The sequence below is a fragment of the Corvus cornix genome, chromosome 1A, assembly GCF_000738735.6.
Source record: "Corvus cornix cornix isolate S_Up_H32 chromosome 1A, ASM73873v5, whole genome shotgun sequence".
NCBI classification, from domain to species: domain Eukaryota; kingdom Metazoa; phylum Chordata; class Aves; order Passeriformes; family Corvidae; genus Corvus; species Corvus cornix.
The window spans coordinates 45,035,536-45,056,515 of NC_047057.1; the positions used below are offsets into that span (position 1 = coordinate 45,035,536).

Genomic DNA, 20,980 nt, shown 5'->3' on the forward strand with positions numbered 1-20,980 from the left:
TTATTAGCAGGACTTCAATAGAAATCAACGGCCTTCCGTAGTGTACACTGGGACTGCAAGGATTAGTCAAGAATCCAAAGCAGATTGCTCTACAGGAATTGTGAAGCTTCACCACAGTTAGCAGGGATCCTTTTGGAAATGCACAGGACGCCATGTATTAGCTCAAAATTTTGGTTAAAACACTATTACCTGCAGAGATCACACATACCTTCATTTTGTCAAAACACAAAAACCTAAAATTAGCCAAGGAATGTGAGGGAAGTGATGACAGGGAGGTCTCTCAAATGTTAATGATGACTCAAACCCCCAGAGTTATTAAAAGGTAAGCACCTAGAGCTACCACAGCTAAGCAGCTGTTCTGGTTTCCCAGTGCCAAAGGTACTGACCATTTAAATTTTCTCTTTGAGCATAGCTTAAACCATAGGCAAACAAGGAAAAAAAGTTCCTCTGCTTAGCTCAGATTACCACAAGCAGATTCTGGCTTGTTCTCTAACTACACTTACTGTAAGAGTCAGGTTCTCACTCACAGCTTTTCAGCATTTTTTTTTTAAGCTTAAAGCACTGCTTAATAACTTGCAGATAATTAAAAACACAAGCATAATTATGATTTTTGGTTGTCTCTCTGAAGTAGAAACAGATTAAAGAATTTCCCTTTGCAGACTCTCAGAGGAACCAACGAAGTAGGTTATGGGCAGATGTCTTTCCCTAAAGATACTTGGCAACGGAATGAAAGGGAAAGCTCACCAAACAGTAACCAATATCTAGCCTGAGTACCAAATCATTTCACAACAGTACTGTACTCCGTTTGGTCTCTTCTAAAGCCCTAAGTATTAAAGAGTACAACGAGTTATGCCAGTTTTCCAAATAAAAGCCTGCTTCTTACAAGAGAAATAACACTTGACCCAGAGTTAGTTTCAGCAGGCCAGATTGGAAACTGAGTCACTTGACCTGGCCACAACCATAGCTAAAAGAAAAAGCAAATTAGGCCTTAAGGAAAATTATTTCCATTTTCTTACTAACAGAAAGATGAAAATCACTAATTCTTAAATATATATTTTTAATTTCTTACTTGTGTGGTAGGCAGTGGCACCCAAAAACACATTCATGATTGAGGCTACATTTTCCTCAATGTCCATATATAAATTTGAGGATATACCAAACTACAGATTTAGTCAATGAGTATAAAATAACGGGAGGACAAGAAGAAGTCAAAAGAGTTAAGAATGTATTATTTTTAAGGAATTTTAAAATTTTAGACATGTAACTTCAAAGAGAATGAAAACATATGAAGTTATATAATCTCTTTTCAATGTTTTAAATGCTTAAAACAAAAAGATACCATCCGATGTCAAATGTAGCTAAGTCAGGCTAAAAAGGAAGTTAAATTTCTTTATTTTAGTTTTAAAGAAACTAAACTATATAGCTCCTGATTATTTAGCTCTCTGAAATTCTTAGGACAAAGCTGGAAGGCAGTCACTGTCACTAAAACCACTCACCTTTACATTGTGCATACTCATGATGTTACCACAGTCATCCATGTACTGCTTCAGGTCCTTGTCCTATTAAAACACCATCATCACGGTTCAGTAAAATTATGGGCAACAAATTACATGAACATTACTTAGCGTTGGAACTGAAATGATTATCAGAAAAATGAGATTTCTGCAAAAGGTATTAAATGATAAAAAACCCAAAAGCCTGGACACAAATACCCATGGCTTTCCAGAGGATAGAAAGACCCATTTTCCAGCAAGCTGTACTGTCTCAGGCAACATTATTTGCTGTTGCCTTCTCCTCCATCTATGTGTGGCACAGTATTTTACAGAATTGGTATATTCTCCAATTACATTGAAAGTCAGCTATGTCACAATAGAAAAATATCATTGGAACTATAGTGTGATTACCATTTTATACAGTTAATGATTTTGGACAAGTAGACAGTTTGCTCAGGCAGACCACCACTATCTGCTATTAATGAAACTCTGAAATGATCACAACAGTATTTACTAATTTACAGCAATTTAAGAACTGAATACACTTTTCTCATTTTTAGCTGAAGGACTGTAGATGCAGGAGAAAATTCGAATAGTCCCAGTATTTTTAAAAAAAGTACAGAATTCTGTTGTGCTTCTGTTTCTTAGAAACAATAAATAAAATGTAAAGCTCACTAATTGTTTAAGCACTTACCAGGTATTCAAAAACAAGAGTCAAAGACTTGTCTGTGTGCACAATATCATGCAATGTAACAATATTTGCATGTTTCAGATCTTTTAATAATGACACTGCAAGAGAGAATAGGAAGAACAACAATAGTGCAAAACACATGAGGAGTAAATGCAATTTCTAGTTAAATTCACATATATAAACTATGTGAGTTTTTTTAATAAAAAAGCTATTTTTAAGAACATAATACTCATACAGATCAAGTTAATAAGAAAGGTATTTAATCAAAACACCAAACACCCACTTGAGTAACAAGCTTGTATGTATTTCCTATACATTTCAGACAGAAGGAATTTTGTAAAATGTATTCTGAGTACCTGAAAGTTACTTACTAACAGCAGTCTAATTCAGTATTAAATCACCCACTGCATTTGAGATCACAATCACCCCCCATAAGGAAAATAAATTTGAAACAAAACTCTGAATATGTCTGGACTATAATTTTCCTCATCAATAGTAATAGCAATTTCACTAATGTCCTATGTAGCCTATATATTTCCAAGTACTGATGGTGATTTGGTCAAAAAGAAATCTAGAAGTATCTGAAATTCTAAGAATTAAGAAAAAAAGTTACCACCTTCTCTTATGGCTGTGCATGGTGCTCCCTCTTCATGTTCCAGGCGGATTTCTTTCAGAGCTACCAGATTCTCTGTCAATTTACTTCTCCCCTTATAAACTGTTGCATAAGTACCCTATAAAATGGAAAAAGAAGGGAACTTTTACAAGTTGTTCCTTCATCAAAACATTAGTTAAATAAAAAAACATAACTTCTGTCTGAGGATCGAATCGGTTCCATTTTGGATATGAACAGTTTTTACATTATATTCTTTTGACATATGTAAAAGCACAGAAATATTTTTTAAGCACAGGACTGAACTCACAAGGGATGTATATGCTTAGCAGTTCTGGAAATTACATGGAAACCTAAATACCACAGAGCTACCAAAGAAGTCAGATCAGGTATCATTAAGTTCACTAAGTTCACTGCTAGGATCATTTACACTCCTGAAAGCCTCTCTCTGACTATGGATACCTAGCTTGGGTATCTCTATACTATGCTGCAGTTAAGTTTCCAAAGGCTGCAGACACACTCTTCCACAACCTTAAAGAAAACATGTAACTCTTTTTGATAGCTTCTTGTCATCATTATGTATTTTTAGACAGCAAGAGATTCAAAACTCTAAAAGCATGTTAAATTAAGACAAAAAATCCTGACAAGTACGAAAAACTAATCCCTACAAATGCCAAGAAGCAGCAACGAAGGTACAGAAACTGCCCTAGATCATTACAATACTGTAAGACTCTGCAGAGGGATCTGGACAGGCTGGATCCATGGGCTGAGGACAATTTTATGAGGTTCAACAAGACCGAGTGCCAGATTCTGCTCTTGGGTCACAACAACCCCATGCAGCACTATGCTGGCTGACAGCAGCTGAATGAGCCAGCATGTGGCCAGGTGGCCAAAAGGCAATGACATCCTGGCCTGTGTCAGCAATAGTGTGGCCAGCAATTTCAGGGAAGTGACCGTCCCCCAGTACTCAGCACTTGTGAGTCAACACCTCAAATCCTGTATCCAGTTCTGGGCCCCTCACTGCAAGAACGACATTGAGGTGCTGGAGTGTCCAGGGAAGGAGCTGGTGAAGAGTCTGGAGCACAAAGTCCTATGAGAAGCAGCTGAGGAAGCTGGGGGTGTTTAGCCTGAACAAAATGAAGTTCAGGGGGATCTTATCGCTCTCTACAGCTGCCTGAAAGGAGGCTGTAGCCAGGTGGGCATCAGCCTCTTCTCCCAGGTAACAAGAGATAGGAAAACAGGAATAGGCTTGAAGTTGCATCAGGCAGGCTTAGATTTGGTAACAGGAAATTGAATTGTTTTAAATGAAGGACTGACTGCAATATTCACAGCAGAGGTCCTGACCAGCCCTGCCTCCTCCTGCAATGTTCACTATATCCCATTTCAGTGCTCCTTGCCCATTTTCAATCCCATTGGTCAACCTCAATCAAACTGGACAGGAATGACACTCGGCCCCTCCTGAATTCCACTGTTTCTCTGGAAGTCAGAGGCTGAGTGGAGGGGGAAAGCCACATTGCCACCCCCCACAGAAGGATAGACAAAATCCGGTGTTACATACTTCACTTGGCAGCACCTGGCTGGCTGCCCAGCCCAGGTGTGCAAGCTTCTTTACCAGAACATGCATAGCTACTGCCTGTTCCTTAAAAGCACTGGTCTGTAGTCTATCATGAGTGTTTCAACACCTAAGTCATGCCAGGAGGACACCAGACTTAACTATTCTTATCATCAACAGAATGATTTTGTCTATGCAAAAAAAGCCAACCTATGTAAGAAGATCACAGCACATTTGCTAATGGAGTTTTGCTCCTCCCCAGCTCTATGACAGTTTTCCTGCTTTTTTTTTCCTTTTGCTTATTATATTTGCATAAACATTTGTGTGGTTGTGACATTGTTACTCGTTGTATGTGTTCGATTTACTGAAAAGATAAATTCAACGGGTATTTTGAAGGATATGGAAAATTTCAGTTAACACTTAGGCAAAATTTTAAACAGCACATTGTCATCATTCCAAAAGAAAATTATACATACCTCTCCAAGCTTTTCTAACTTGATATAGGTTTCCATTTTTCCAAATCCAATTTCTGACTGCAATGAAAAGAAATGGCAAATTGATCACTAAAACCAAACACTTCATTTATACATCAGTTAATGAACAAGCTGAACTTCATTTATGAAAATTACCCGATAATACTTGACGAAAACGGCATGATTCTGGTATTTTAAGAACAAATTAGCACATTATGATATAAATGCATCCCAGCATCCAAGCCCAGTGCTCAGCCTGTTGGACAGTCTACTGTGTATCCTGCAGGGATTGTGAGCTGAGTTACACTTAGACCAAAACCTGACTTTAACCTAACGCCTACTTAGGTCTTCTCCACTCTTCTGATCTGATTACTACTAATGAGGTTGTTACAGCTTAAAGCACAGAAGTAATCTCAAACTAGTCCATCCTTTCTCTTGCTCAGCATAACCATACGCTGCTTCTTTTTTCAAAGTAATCTTATTTGTTTGCTATGTTCAAGATCTTAGCTCCAAGTTTCCTCTCCCATTCTGACAGCTCATCTTTTGGACTAAAACTTTAGCAAGAAAATCCCTAAACATCACTCTCTGCAAGTTTCAGCTTTGTCTCAACAGTTCACATTTGATACCTCTTAACTCCAAATCTTTGTGTATTTTACTTGGATCTACTTATTCACCTTCTCTTTTTTTGTCACCAACTTAGCTCCGCAATGCAAGCCAGAAGGATGTGCCTGCCTATGTAACAGATTTATTTCTGAAGACACTAAGATCATTACTCTTTTCCTGTTCAAATCCACTGCTACTCTCATATTTAACATGGTTATCTCTTACAGTTATTTTCTCCTAAGACCACTGTCAATTACACCAAAGCTTTCTATTGTTCCTGCAGTGTAAAGAATGCTGAAAATAAACATGTAAACATGCAAAATCTTGAAGCAATTTACAAAATGCATATAGCCTGTACCCTGTCAAACTCCAAAATTTATAGGCTTCATGGGATTATGCTTTACTGACAACTGAACACACATTGTGACAAAAGAGCCTGTTCACTGGCTGTTTCTTTCCAAGGAACAATCCTTTGAACCTAAGCTGTCTTCAGCACCTAGATCCACATGCCACATGTTCATTTGCTCCTAAAAACCTGATGGATATTAAAGTTTTTTACTCTTTCATGGTAACACAGTGTAACATAAATACTGCTGACTGTATTAAGATTTGACAATAACGTCATTGTCAATATCTGAAGGTCAGAAAAGTTTGATTAATTCTTAGTTTTCAGAACGCATGTATGAAAATACATCTAAACTAAGGGTAAGATCTTGTCTGCAAACATATTTGATATATCTAGGGAGGGAAAAAAGGATGTATAATTACATTAATATAACATTAGGAGCAATTCTGCTTTATGAAACTAGTGTTAGAACTGAAATGTTTTAGAACTGGGTAAAGAGACTTTAGCATCATGCATATTTAGGAGCTCGTTGAAGACAAACTGTTTATCTCAAAATACAAGCGAAGTTGGTATTTGCTAACCTTGTAACTCCAGTGAGATTTTAAACATATCACTGATACAGGTACAATGTTAGCAAAATAAATATTATATTTCCACTGTGCCTTTTGACCTACTTAAACAAACGTATCTTGAAGTGAGTATTAGATGGTATTAGAATGAAAAAGACAGGCTGCTTAGTTTCTTGGAGAAACTAAAGAAGAACTGATAGCCATTGGTCTTGCTGTCACCAGACAGTCTGGAATGTAAAAACTTCATTTCTAAGAAACCTCAATGTTTTTCATTAAGACTCATAAACTTAGTATCCTTTTAATACAAAAAATCACGCAGTATTTCCTACATACAGAAGACAGGTATTCTTCAAGACCTGCTTTAATGTGTTTAAATTTTTTATTACGTCTCGGTTCCTTATCACTCCTAAGAAAAATTAAGTTTTACATTCCTCAAACAAAGATCAGTTTCATCTTTTCTTCAAAATGATTTTTGAACTGTTTCATCTTTTTCTGTAATATGCATCTATCTTGACTTTACACAGAAACATTGATGCACCATATTTACGGTCTTTTACTTCTAATGACTGTGCATACAATACTGCACATGTATACACAAAATGCAATTACTGTAAAAATTAATTTTTTTCTTGTATTTCAAAGAAGAACACCAGACCTAAAGTATAACAAGTCCTCACCTGGTACTTTTTATAGCCTTTTTCCTGTGTTTCCTATTAAGTCTGGAAAAGAGACATGCCTTTGAAGCAGAGCACAATACTCATCTGTTGTAAGTAAAAGTCTACTAGCAGGCTTTCAATAACAATTTTAGAGTAATGAGTCCTTGGGTTTCTTTTTTTGAAAGCTTAGTTTGAAATCATAGCAAATGTATGCCTGCATACCACAGCAGTGCTGGTAGGTTTCACTTTGGACTTTTAAGCCCCATAAAAGTGAAAGCATTTAAAAAGGAGAAACAAAACAACCTTGTGACAGGAAGCTGATTCCAGGAACACACCACATTCATTAGAGGGCACTGTTTTTCTGTCAGTCTTCTCAGAGGTAAAGAGGAGAGAACTTCAACTACTCTCAGGGGTCACCATTAAATGAGCAAGGGGATTCAGATTCACAGGAAAAATTCCTTCAGCGCCCAAATACTTAACTCCACTGGCAAGGTTCTACTGAAAAGGTATCTTGCCAGCACCTGAAGAGAGGTTTGGGGAAGTCTGTTCCTCAGTTCCATGCTACAGTAGCAACTAAGTGGTGAAGGAGCTATAAAATTCTAGCACGGGTTTTTAAGCCTGATACATCATCATTACTTTCAGAGCTTCACTCAAATATTTTCTGGTTTTAATACTGTTCCTGCAGAAGGTGGCATGCAGATCAGAGCTTAATTAATCCAGCACACTAATTTTTTTCTTTCAGGGTAAAAATACATGATAAAACTCAAATAGTGCTTTGTTATAGATATTATTTATAATGAATAAAATAAAGATATTTTACAGTTTCAGTTGTAGTGAAACCTATTTCACTACATGTACTTTCATATTTATTTTTCAGCAAATAAGTAATTAAATCAAGAAAGCAACAATGTACACTTCCTAAACCTTTTCAGTTTTACTCTGTGACAAATTTCTCACCAATGAATTTACTGAGGATGTCAGTAACAGTCTAGCAACCCTTTAAGATCGCAACACTAAAGAACACTGATAGCTGAAACTATGACTGAAACACAGCAATTTAAAAAAAAATAAAGACAATAATGTTTGTTTTTTATTATTCCAGGGATGTGCATAATTTATATGTACAAATATCCATGTTTTCTAGCACTTTAATTACAGTATAGGAATCCTCATTCTGTCATCTCTAAGGAAAAGACTTATTTTTTAAAGTAACCCAATAATCTAAAAAGGTATATGTGGATTTATTCCTTCATTCTTTTAGGAAATGTGCTTCAAAAAAGAAAACAAAAAACCCCACAAAACATCCACTATTGTCTCCACAACAATTCTGAGGAAGAATTGTTATCAAACACAAAATGAACAGTGAGGAGGACTTGCCTTCATATTATGCTGCTTTTAGGGCCTTCCTACTAAATCACAAGGGGATCCAGCCTTGACCTAAAACTGTGTGGCCTATTTGCTCAAACAGATCCCTGCTCTAAAAAGCAGAAGGATTTAAGTATGTACTTCGGGAGTTGAGTTTAGCCACTGATTTCAATAGGACAAGACCTTCAGAGAGAAATACAATCGGACCAAGTTAGCAGAAAAAAATGAAAGAAAATGTGAAGTTCTTCATTGGATTTTGACAGGTACATGCTGATGTTCAGGAATAAAAAGTCAAAGTGCGAATGAAGCTGAAATATACCTATGGAATACAGGCCTGTGCATTAAATGGATTCTGAAGACCTGAGAGGTTGGCTAGAAAGGCAGGTGCATTACACTTACTAGGGATGCTCGACGAGAACGCCGACTCATTGGCTGGTCAAAGGGCGGGCTGTTAATCTGCAGCTTCTCCAGGTAGACATCAGGTATCCTGATGTCAGCGGGCAGGGACAAGCGCTTGTTCAAATCCTGCAGCAAATAATGGTAAAAAGAGAAGGGACAAGTAGAGTTCAGAATTTCCTAAAACATCCTTTAACATCTGTAGTGTTACTATTTAAAGCTTAAATATTTATACAATGAAAAATAATCTCAGAGAAATTGTTTTAAAAACATATTCTCTTCTTAAAATACCTCAATTTGCTTATATAACAGGTTAAAAAACCTGTGCAAACTTATTACTCTGACAAGAGGAATGAAATATTAAAATGCAAACAACTACATTGTGGATAAATGTATCGAGTTTAGTTGAACACTTTAGAGAGACCTGAAACACCAGAATCTGAGAATTCAGAGACTTGTGGATGCATTTATTTTCATATAGCAGTTACTTTAGTATAAGAAGAGATTTCCAGAATTCAAAATATATCACCCTCTCTTTCTCTTGACTACAAAAAGCTACAAACTTAGTCCATTTTTTCCAGTCTCACAAAACAGAATCACTTCATTATTAGAGCCAACTATTACAAATATTATTACATTTGGTTTTTTATAACTCTTTACTACAGGATCTTTTGAAAATGAAAATGCCATTACATAAAAGCCATTCTCTCTGCATCAGATTCTATTTTTCCCCAGTAAATTTTTCCAAGAACAACATACATTATTTCTAAGGCAAGAGGGAAATAAGATCGCTTCATCTTTTACCAAATGGGAGGGGGAAAGAAGATTTTTTTGGGGTGACTGTACATTCTTATTGTTTTTATTTTAGTTTGGCTTTAATCTCAAACATGCCAAAAACCCAAAATATTAAATATTGTCTTAAAATGGCCAGTCACCATCTCATGAGATAAAAAGACAACATAGCCAGACTCAAAAAAATGGGAAGCAATTTCTGAAACACTGGGAATTGTTTTTCAGTGTAGGTAGTTTATCCAAGTAAAGAAAGTCATGCTCAACATCAAGTGCACAATCCACCCCCAAAGATTCTACCCTGAAGAGGACATCTCTGGAAGCATCACTGTTTTCACACTTTTCTCCAGCACAGGAGGCAACTCTGTATTTCTGCTGGTAGACCTCAGATTTAATCAATACTGACCTGAGGGCTGTAAACCCTTCTTGAAGGGTTCTTTTCTATCCTTAACTATCACCTCCAGCTGGGCATCCTGAGCTAACCCAAATGTTGGCAGCTGTATCCCAGTTCAGTTCCCCTCAGGCTTGACCATGTGCTTCTACTCATGTCTTTGCAGCAGCTTTGAACTATTTCAGCATGCTAAATCACCAAGAAACTATCTCAGGAGAAGTGCATAGCTTCCTGCCAGCTTTGTGCTCCAAACAGGTTCAGTGTAAGGTCAGACAAGCTCACAGCCTGAATGCAGGGCAAGAGAGGCACAGCAGGGCAAGCCCGGGAAGCCAGCAGCCAAATTGGCTTAGGCTGACAAAGAACTGGATCATCAGACTTTTCAGGACTTGAGATCTTGGTGAACAACTTGCTAAGCTTTAAGTGATGAGAATGTATTTGAACCATGTATATGCATGACCTGTATACATACCTGGAGCAAAAGCTAAGCAAAAAATACCAATTAAAGAAATATACTTTGAAAAAAACCTATGTAATTTGGGAATTAGTTGAATCTCAGGTAGGATTGAAATGATAATATACCCTCCAGGATGATTTACATATGCTATTCACTATGGCCACCTGATACAGGCAGAAATTTTTGGAGAGAGGCCAGCAAAGCTCTAATTTCTGGCAGCTGATCCTCCTGTTCTCCTTTTGCTCCTCACACCTCCTTAGGTACAGAGCATCAAGTCTGTTAGCTTCTGCTTTGCTGCCAAACATGAGCTTCTTTGCACAACTGGAAAAATCAGTGTCTGTTTTTCATCTAGTATAGAATTTTTTAATTGTCTTTAAACAAAAAAAAGTGCTGTTCGCAGAATGGCAGCTTTGACCAACATTTTGAAGCTAAATTAAAAGAAGTATGGCTCCATTTTGGCATACTTTCTAGTTTATTAACTCATTTTCAACTTGTGTATTTTAAATTTTTTAAAACATTAGCAATTGTAAAACTGCCCGTGTGGTTTTTGGGAGAGTGGTGGAGCTAATTGTAACAGGACCTACAAGTATTCCCTGAAGTAAAACGGTATTTTCCTCTACAGTATTTTCCTTCTTTCTGCCAGGCTCTGCTAATGCCTCTCTCCTACTGAAGAGGGTTTCAGATTATGAAAAAAAAATTATTTCTCCTATGATTTACTGCATTCTTCAGAAAATTCTGGTAGCTGTTCAAAACAGTTGAGCATGCCACATTGACTTAAAGAAAGTAGCTTTGACATCTCACTGCAGAGTAAAACCACGAAACTGCTGGAACAAGACAGGGATGACAGGAAAAGGATCAGCATCAATCTCTACTTCACCTTCCTAATGTAATCCCAGATCAACACTGGGCCAATATACTGGCTTTTTGCTTTTTCTGATGGCTGAAGAACAATTTGACAAATACTAAAAGACCAGGATAAAAGATCAGTGAGCTAAGTTTTTCAATATAACTTCCTGAACACAAGAGATACCACCATTATCCTATAAATTCTGTGACAAAATAGCTTTCTCCTACTCTTACCTATTAACTCTTACAGCACAGAAACCTGTTGCACTGCTCTGTTCTCACTGTCCCACAGTGCTTGTTCAACAAGTCTGTTTATAGGAATTTTAACAGAAAATTTTTATAGGGATATTGAAGTTATGGACCTCAATTCAAAGGCCTCATGAAATACTGACCTGATTGTATCCCAAAGCTCTCCATGTGTGAAACCCACCTCCACAGCCTCCAAGAAGCATTCCCAAGCATACAAAGTTGATGGGTATATAGGAAGATGGAAGCAAAGGCAGCCTTTAGGCTGTGACGGCAATTTGAAAACTATGCCATTAAGTGTGCACTGCATCTGCCAAACACACACCTTTTCAGATGGAGGGCAAAGGAAACAAAGCAAGTCTAAGATTCTACACAGGTACAAAGAATCCATTACTTTGAAGCCCAGCTATCACAGAGGCTAGAGATAACATTATTTTTGGTGCAGAAAACATGATAATGGGAGGCAGATGTAATTCTATTACAGAATTCCCATTCCTTCATTCTCAAAACCTCTGCCTATGCTGTTTTTGCAATAGGCACCATGACTTCACTTCAGAGATTCACGTGACATTCTCAGTTCTAAACCAAGCTTAATCTGTAAACTTATATTTGTTGCTCCACAGTAGGTAGTACAGTTTGAATGTAAGTACTTACTGCTGCAAAGGCCAAAATCTGTTCCAATTTGGGTAACTCCCCCACAAACAGTAGTCTACTTTTACATAAAACAACAACCCTCACCTCCATCCCCTGCAATGTCTTTAAAAAAACCCCGAACAGCACACCACAACCTGATGGGAGAAGGAGACATTTTTTTCAGAACTGGAATACCTGATGTTAGTAACACTTCCTTCCCCACATTTGTAATGTAATAGACAATACATGACGGCAATTGCTCTTTTTTCCCCCCCTCAGAAAAAAAAAAAAAAGGATTATTAAGTGCTGAAAATCTAAATTTTTGTCATGTTCTAAATAAAATCAAAACAGTATCTATTCACCTTAAATTTCTTGAGCTGAAGAAAGGTTCTTTTCTGTGAGAAAACCATGATTTCATGGAATCTGCAGCAGGTATTTTACAGATTTTTCCTCCTAATGATTTACACTACTATACTTCCAAAACTCATGCATATTTGGCTATGTTAGAATGTCAACCAAGCCAAGACTTCCGTTTTAAAACCATATATTGTTACCTACCAGACAGAAACCTTTTATGACACCAATATTTGAAAGATCATAGAATTATATATAAGAAGTCTTCTTTGTATTACAATTTTCCTTTACCTAACTGCTTAAAATAGACAAAACTGAAGAAAGTAATTTAGTCTACAAACACAAATATCTGAAAGAAGGAAATTATTATGCCTTGTTTGTCTGTACCAACTTAATTCCTCCCAGTTTTTGCAATAATTGAAGCAACTACCTCTTGGGAAAAGCAAGCAATTATAATTAAATGCTATACAGTAACATGAAAGGGGATTCATTAGATGTGCATGAGAGGAATAAGCACAACGTTTCATAGTGGCTAAATAGAAAAACTGGAAACTAAAATTGCATCAGTCTGACACAGTTGAAAATCCCAGTTAATTTAACTGAGATAATGCTAAAAGTAAAGCAAGAACCTACCACACACCTACTAATTTTGAGGCTTAAGTGTTCAAGGCCGGGCAGTCTGCTGACACTTGGGCAGCCTGGTCATCTGATGGCAGCAGGACACTTGCTCCCCCACTGTGGACTGATCCTGGTGAACAGTCAAGCCTTCACCTAGTGGAGCACTCACTCTCTGCTCCCACAAAATGCAGAGAAGACTGAAGGATGGTGAGGAAACTTGTGGGTGTAGGTAATGGCAGTTTAATAAGGAAAGCAAAAGCTGTGTGCCCTAGCAGAATGGGAAAAGGAACTGATTCACAGCTTCCTATCAGCACGCAGGTGTCCAAGTGCTTCCCGGAAAGCTGCGCTTCAGCACGCACGTGGCTCAAGAAGTGGAAGACAAATGCCATAGCCACAAATGTCCCTCCTTCCTCCCTCCTGCTTCAGCTTTTATTGCCAAATGCCATGCCAGATGGCACAGAATAGCCCTTTGGCCAGTTTGGGTTGGCTGTTGAGCCCAGGGGAAACAGGTTGTTTCCCTGCTGGTGCTGACCAGCCTTCAGGGTGAGTCTGGCCTTGGTATATGAGGCCTGGGACTGCTCATTAGATGCAGTCGCCATCTCTGCTCCCCATGCTGCCCCTGCAGCCATCCCACTGCAATCCTGCTATTGCTGATTTACCAGCAGCAAAACCCGCTCTTCTAAACCACATGGCTTGCTGCTATTTTGGTGTGACACCAGGCTGGAGGGGCCAGCAACAGTAGGAAACAGATTTTTAAGAATTTCTAATTGTCTTAAATCTCTGTGGAATCCTGGGAAGCAGTGAGAGACTTTCTGGACAGAGGACTTTGCTCACACTTATTTCAATGACCAACTGAATATAATGACCTGTTAGCATTTCCCATAGTAAAGAAAAAACTGAACAACTTAAACCAAGGTATAAAATGCCTTGCTACAATGCTGTTTAAAGAAGTAATAAGGAAGCATGTAGAATTAATGGCAGGACTGAATTTTCCCTATGCTCTTTGAGACTGTCAACACTAAAGTTTAGTGTCCCTTTTAAACACTAATTTTGCATCCCTTTATAAATCTAAATATTTAAAGGTAGTAAATTGGAGCAACTCCCTGTGTTATTTTATATATCCTTTTTTAAACATAACAGGTGTGTAAGTGGTGTACACAGATCCTCAACTATTCAGAGGGAATCTGGGTACATTCCTCTGTAACTCTTAAGAAGCAAGGGTTTAATGGAATGCAAAACCCTAGCTTTTGGGGGCAACAAAGTACTTCAGGTAAAACAAACAATCTTTTAGAGAATTTAAACTATATTATTTTCTTGTATATCACTTAAGATTTATTTTTCTAAATGAGGTCTAATTTATGAAAAAACTTTCGTCAATTCATAGCATTTTCTAGTTAATTCCTTTATAGTTATCTTCAGGGTCAACTTGCAACAAAATATATCAGTATTCAATAAATGCAGTACTCTAAATTATCAAATGCCTGTGGATAACTGTATGTTATTTAATGAGCTGGTTTTTAATCCAGTTCCAAGCTATACTCTGGGAACATATTTAGGCACCATTTGATTTGTTAGGGGAACCGGAATGCTTGTGGCATTTCCCTTCTACAACTTAAAAACACATTTTCTATCTTCATATGCAAGGCTTATTCTCAGTTTTGCTTTACTACTGGTACTACTGGCAGAGAAATGTAATCTATTTTTATAATTTGTCTGAAATGAGTTTCACATTTGTCCTACTCTGCTTCATGGCAGATAAACATGTAAGCACTTGTGACACTAATACCACTTTGTTTTTCATGGAGATAAACTACTCTAACTTGTGCTTATCTTTACCATCTATTTCTAATGCCAGCTACAGCAAATGCTCTAGGAAGAGCTACACTTTGTCCAGCCTTTTCTTTCATCTGCCTAACAGCCAAGTGTGTTCCTTGATGTGGAAGTTCTGTCTACCACCAACTACTTACACTTGGACACAAGAAAAGGAGGCAGGAATTCCAACTTAAATCCTGCAGGTCCTGAGAGCTGAGGAATTTGACATTTTAAGTAAACAAACCTGTCTTCTAAATGAAAAACAACCAACCACCTTGCCTCCAAACCTGGCCTGTTTTTCACACATATAAGTAAACCCCAAAAATCCTAACTTTTTTTATTTCATTACCTCTGGTCCCCTTCTGGATGGCCTAAAATACTGCTGCAAACATCAGCTTCTTGACTTGCCACTCATAGAAAACCATTCACAAGACTTTAATACTAGAATTTTGTTACCACTTTCTGTTTTTCACCTCTGTCAACTTCTTCCTTAGCTACCTATCCTTTTCTCATCTCCTACTCTCCATAATACAAACTTACCAGCTATTCCCCTTTATAATTGCCTGACTTGTCTAATTTAATATTATTTAGTGCCACTTCTCAGAAAGCCTTATTCCTGACCAACAGGTAAATCTTCACTCCTCTTAAACCCTGTCAAAAAAAGTACATTGTTTTACAGAATAAACCTATTTTTATTTGTGGAAACAACACTGTTAACGTTTTCCACTTTAAATCAAGTATTATAACAAAAAAACTTCTGGATATCCTTAACTCACAAATTTTTTTGACTAAGACGCACTACAGACTTCAGTTAATTTCACTGAAGTTGATAAAGATGATTCTAACTCTGGATAGACAATGTTTGAACTCTACATGTTATAACTGCTCTAAAAAGAAGCAACTTGAAACATTCACATTTCTTAGGCTGTCTTCTCTCAACTCAAGTCATTGTGTGTTTGACTTACATAGCACATTTAGACAATAAACACTAATATTTTTGACAAAACAGAAAAAACATCATTAACCACAAAAAATACACAACCAGAAAATTGCCCCAGGGAAGGATTTGCTGAGGTCTTCCCAAGTCCAATTTTTACTACACTACAAAAAGCAAAAACGAAAACCAGACTATTTTTACTTTTAACCTGTAACAAATGTGCCATTTTGCAGAGTGCTTCTTTCTTGCTCCAACAGTAAGTCTCTCTTGTGTCTACTGGGCTACAAATGCTGCTAATCTTTGAACTGACAGGCTATTTCAGACTGCTACCACACTCACAACTGCAACTGCAGCAAGAGAAGGAAGATTAATGCCTCTTGTCAAAAAAAACAGGAAGGGAAAACCCTGATAACATCAGCCTCAGTTCACTCTTACTAAATGTTTCATTTAGCAAATGTAACAGCTGAGTATCTCCAAAGCCAGTATTTCATTGCCTGTGGCCAGATGTTGCCATTGGTTTTGGAGGAGAACGGGCTGGGTGTAAGAAAGTCTGGTAACTACCCCTTCCAAAAAAAGGAAGTAATTATCCACTGATACAAGGTTAGGAGCCCAGGAGTAGGAAGCTGTCTCTGTCGGCGGATGACACAAACTATACTGCCAAGCTACGTCATTATATACCAATCCTTATTGCTTTGGCTATTCTGTTTATTGGTGAGTTACATTTCGAGACCAACCATTACTTAAGGTATGTACTTACTATATGGCAACAGACAACTTGCTGGTCACCTCTCCCTTAAATTTTAGTTTATCTTTTAAGAGTTGATTCTGCTAAATTCCATCCATAAAATTTTGTTACAGCCTCACAAAGAAGAAAGAATTGTTCTTGTAAGCCTACAGACATCAGTCTTATGGCCCAAACAATCCACTCTGGATCAAATGAAAATGCTCTCTTGTGTAAGCATCAGTCTGAATTAGCATTCTCACCAGCTTTAGTGAGCAGCAGCGAGACATCTCAGCTGCAACCACAGGCTGTTCACTGTGCTTTTGTTCACATGCTTAACGACATTTAAAATGCTGCATCCTATAACCCTCTATGCAATGCAGTTCAACTTCATGACATGCTTACGGTAAAAAAAAAACCCAAAACCAATCAAATTTTTACGCTATTCTTTCCCTGCGTATTTTAACTAAGAATGTGTACTATGTGCTACCTCACGATACACAAAGCAAACACATTACTTTTAAGACATTAGCTTATGCCAGTGAGAACTTACACATTCTAATACACAATTTTAAAGCATGTACTTACTGTATCATTTTAGTATCAGATACCATGTGGAGCTTTTTTCTGAAGGTTGCCTTATCAAATTTCAGTGCATTTTTGTCAAATGACAGCACAGTTGAAGCCAACTGGATCCTCTACAGAATTATGACATACAACAAGACTGCTAGAGGCAAAAGTAAATATATATATATATATAAAAAAAAACCAGCCCCAAAAACGAGAACATATTTGTAAAAAACTGTGTTGTTTGGTTACAGTTCTGTAGACCTTCAAGGTCTCAAAGTAAAACATCAGCATACACATCCACCAAAAGAAACCTATACCATCCCTGCAGCACACTATTTTAACACCTTTATAGATAGGCTTCAATTACTGTAGCCAAAAAGACTATTTTAACAGCTGGGATGAGTTATCTATACCAGTCTTCCTTATATGTATATAAAGCCATCATCATTCCTCCACACAACTGACAGGTTTAGCTATAATTTCATTATGATGCATAAAGTGCATTTTTTTCTGCCTTCAGTAGCGTGATTTATACCTAAATATTACATTTTTCCCTTATACTTCAATGTTGCTATTGTTATTATTTTACTGAAAACATTAACTCACAATTAATCAATTACTATTCTGCTAAATTTGAGGACAGGGTCATCAAAGAACCTTTTCTTCTGTTAGTAGCAATAATGAAAACACAATCTTAAGATCCATCTACGAAGGATCACTGCTACATCTCACACCACAAATCCATGCTGGTTTTCAGCCAGTCTGTCAAAATGCACACAATTTCAGAGAAAGTGTCAATTTTAAGTACTGAGTCAAGTGGCTTTTTACATTTGTGACAGAATTGACCCCAAATAATGGTAGAATTCATTCATCAATTAAATCAAAAGGTTTTTTTTTCCCAAATATGCTAATTGAATACACAAAGCACTTTCAGGGATTTTATCATGAGATTGGGTCCACAGGCTATTTCAGACTCACAAGAAATACCACTGGTCACAGACAATGCATGTTCTCTGCCTCCTGTCCAACATAAACACAGTTTGTCAGATTTGATTTTGACATGCCAGGAAAAGACAATGAGCCAAGTGTAATCGGTGAAATATTATTACCATGAATTCTAGGGTTTAGTCTCTGTTTTGGGACTAGGTGTCTCATTTTCCCAGCACATCTACTATCATCAACCAACAGAGCAAGGACTTTACTGACAGTAGCTGAAGAAAATTATTGCCAATATCTACAGTAGCTATGGCCCTCAAATAAAAATATAAAATAAATAATATAAAAATTAAAAGCATAGAAACCAGCACTGCAAGCAGATATCTTTCTTTTATTTACTTCAGCAGCACGAAAAACTTCTGAAATACACTAAGCATCTTTTTCAGTAGTATTTGCAACCATGAGTATTTTTGAAGGCACAAAACTAGAATTACAGGCCAATAGGTTTTTTTAAGCACGCAAAAATATGAATTCTGAGCACTTTCTTTTTCAAAATACTTTTAGTGAGAATTTTCATTTCATGGATATGCTACTTAGGCTACCAACTGGCTGAATAAAACCGGCTCTTTCACTCATTTTTCAAAAAAACCACAGGCTGTTATTTTATTTACTTCGTATCTCCTATTAGTTTTAAAGAGAGAGGTTTAAACTGATCAGCACAAACACAGTGTTCACAAACTGCATTCCAGGAGCTTCTATTCACAACCAATGAAACCAAACCAAAACAAATACATGTGTCATAAAACCAGTTTTGAAAAATATGAGAAAGGAGAAATGAAAATCAAATGTGAGACATTAACTTTCCTTTCAGCAAGTATGTAAATACCCAGGGAATTTGTGATAGATTATATCAGAAACACTTGAAAATTCTTCGTCTGGGGTTTTTTTTTGGTTGGTTGGTTTTGCTTTTGTTTTACTTGGGGTTTTGTTTGTTTGTGCTTGTTTTTTGTTTTGTTTTATTATTTTATTGCATCAGAAAGCTTGTAAGGAAGTGAACTTAGAGAATAGAAGGAAGACTATGAAAAATAATAATAATAACCATAAAAATATCATGTCTGATTTTGTTTGCCTGCTAAATTATCACCTATCAAGATATCACTCTGCAGCATTAGCCTCAACAAAAATCCAAGGTCTGTGGCTGTTTGACTCGGTGGTAGGTGCTGGGCAGGAACAGAAACTAACAAAGCAAGCTCTGCCTCATCTACTACTACATCCTCTGGATTTGTAAACGTGGATTTCTCTATGTTTTCATCAGTTTCTGTAACACAGTAGTAAGAGAAACTGCCCTGAAAGAAAAAAGGTAGTGCAAATTTACCAGCTTGTAAGAAAAACAAGGCAAAGATGAAGGAAAAGGATAAACAGAACATATCACTGCAAAAATGTAAACTTGGACCTTTGAAAGAGTTCTGTGTAACGTTCATTACTAACACTAGCATTTACCTCATCAACAGCACTTCAAGTACCAAAAGGGAAGTCCCATGAAAAAACAGGCTAATTAAAAAGAAACCAACTTCTTGAATATGAAAATGGGAAATCTGACCTTCCTTGACGAAAGTGTGGCTGGAGTACTGGGTATGAAACTGCACCCAATTACTGACTTCTCATCTGATGAATTTCTGTGTGTTTTATAGGTGACTGAACACATCCAATGCGATACTAGACTACTCCTAAATGGAACTTAAAGGAAATTCAAGTCATGAAGACACAAAACCAAAAAAGCATCTATTCCATCCTTTTAGAAAGAATATTGCCTAGTGCAGTTTGCGCCTAGGAGCGTTTGCAAGTGGAATGCAAGAACTTTAGCACCAAAATGCCAAAGGTTCCTAACAGAAGGGCAAAAAAAGTGTTAACTGCTGATAACAAAGGCAGTTACCCTTTAAAAAGTCTAGTAAAAGGCATGTTAAAGTCATCTGTTATCTAAGCTGAAATTCTTTTTCTTGTTGCAGTGTCAGTTTTCTTCTGTGGAAGAAATGAGTCTGCCAATCAAAAGGAGGTCCATCAGTTTAATCAAAACCATCCTAGTAATTTAGAACATACACTTGGGTTTTTAGAAGAGGGATTTTGAAATCACCAAGCTTCATGGAAACATGAAAGTGGGAGTTTATAAAAATGATAACATATTTTCTAGTGTAACCTTGGAAAAGGTTGAAAAAAATGAGCCAAGCATGACTGAATGGAGATAATTACAGTGACCACTGAAAAGCAAAAGAAGTCTTGACTGTGTCAAGCTTCAATTTTTTTTCTGTCTAGTACTGAAATCTTCTGGTAGGTGATCACGTGCTTAGATTCGTAGAAGAGACAATCAGAAAAAAAGCTATTGCTTTCTTAGGAGTTGGAGAGATGTAAATTAGACAAAACCCAGTAAATAAGACAGAGAGGGCTCTGCAGCTGCCAAGAACAGAAGGGGGAAGGAAGAAACTTTGCTCAGAGAAGGCCCCAGGTAGTAATGCCTGCTTGGTATACAAGGAAGCCTCCTGGATGGCAAGATACGTAGGGCTGAATTCTCAGGCTATCCTGGAAAAAGTAGCTTCCTGCTTCCAAAACCAATGGCAGAAAAAAATGCTGTACTGCCCCTGACCAAAACCCTGGGTCAGTACTGCATCCAGTCTGCTTTTCAAGCATTTAAACAACTGAACGGAGCTGAGAGTGCACTATTTGCACGTGAGAATGGGGACCTACAAACCACATTCTAATCTGAAGCCTATGAACCAATTCTTAACACTTTTATCAGTTGAAACATCAATTAATTTTGTGCATTTTTCTTAGAAGGTACGCTTGCCCAGGTGGACCAGCAGCATGTTGTGTTACTCAGGCTGTGTCAAGACCCCCTAAGCAGTTACACCCCTGGTAAAGAGTGAA

The 20,980-nt window shown here is 37.2% G+C and overlaps 1 protein-coding gene across 2 annotated transcripts in view; it reads right to left on the bottom strand.

The window, feature by feature from the left end:
- Positions 1–20,980, bottom strand: part of CDK17 (cyclin dependent kinase 17) — a 92,456-nt gene that overhangs the window by 9,245 nt on the left and 62,231 nt on the right. For both annotated transcript variants that reach the window (XM_039571577.1, XM_039571578.1), the window contains 5 exons: positions 8,758–8,883; positions 4,823–4,879; positions 2,801–2,915; positions 2,188–2,282; positions 1,497–1,559 (listed from right to left, as the gene is read on the bottom strand). In XM_039571577.1, coding sequence (XP_039427511.1) covers positions 1,497–1,559; positions 2,188–2,282; positions 2,801–2,915; positions 4,823–4,879; positions 8,758–8,883 — 456 coding nt within the window. The remainder of the gene's footprint in view (positions 1–1,496; positions 1,560–2,187; positions 2,283–2,800; positions 2,916–4,822; positions 4,880–8,757; positions 8,884–20,980) is intronic.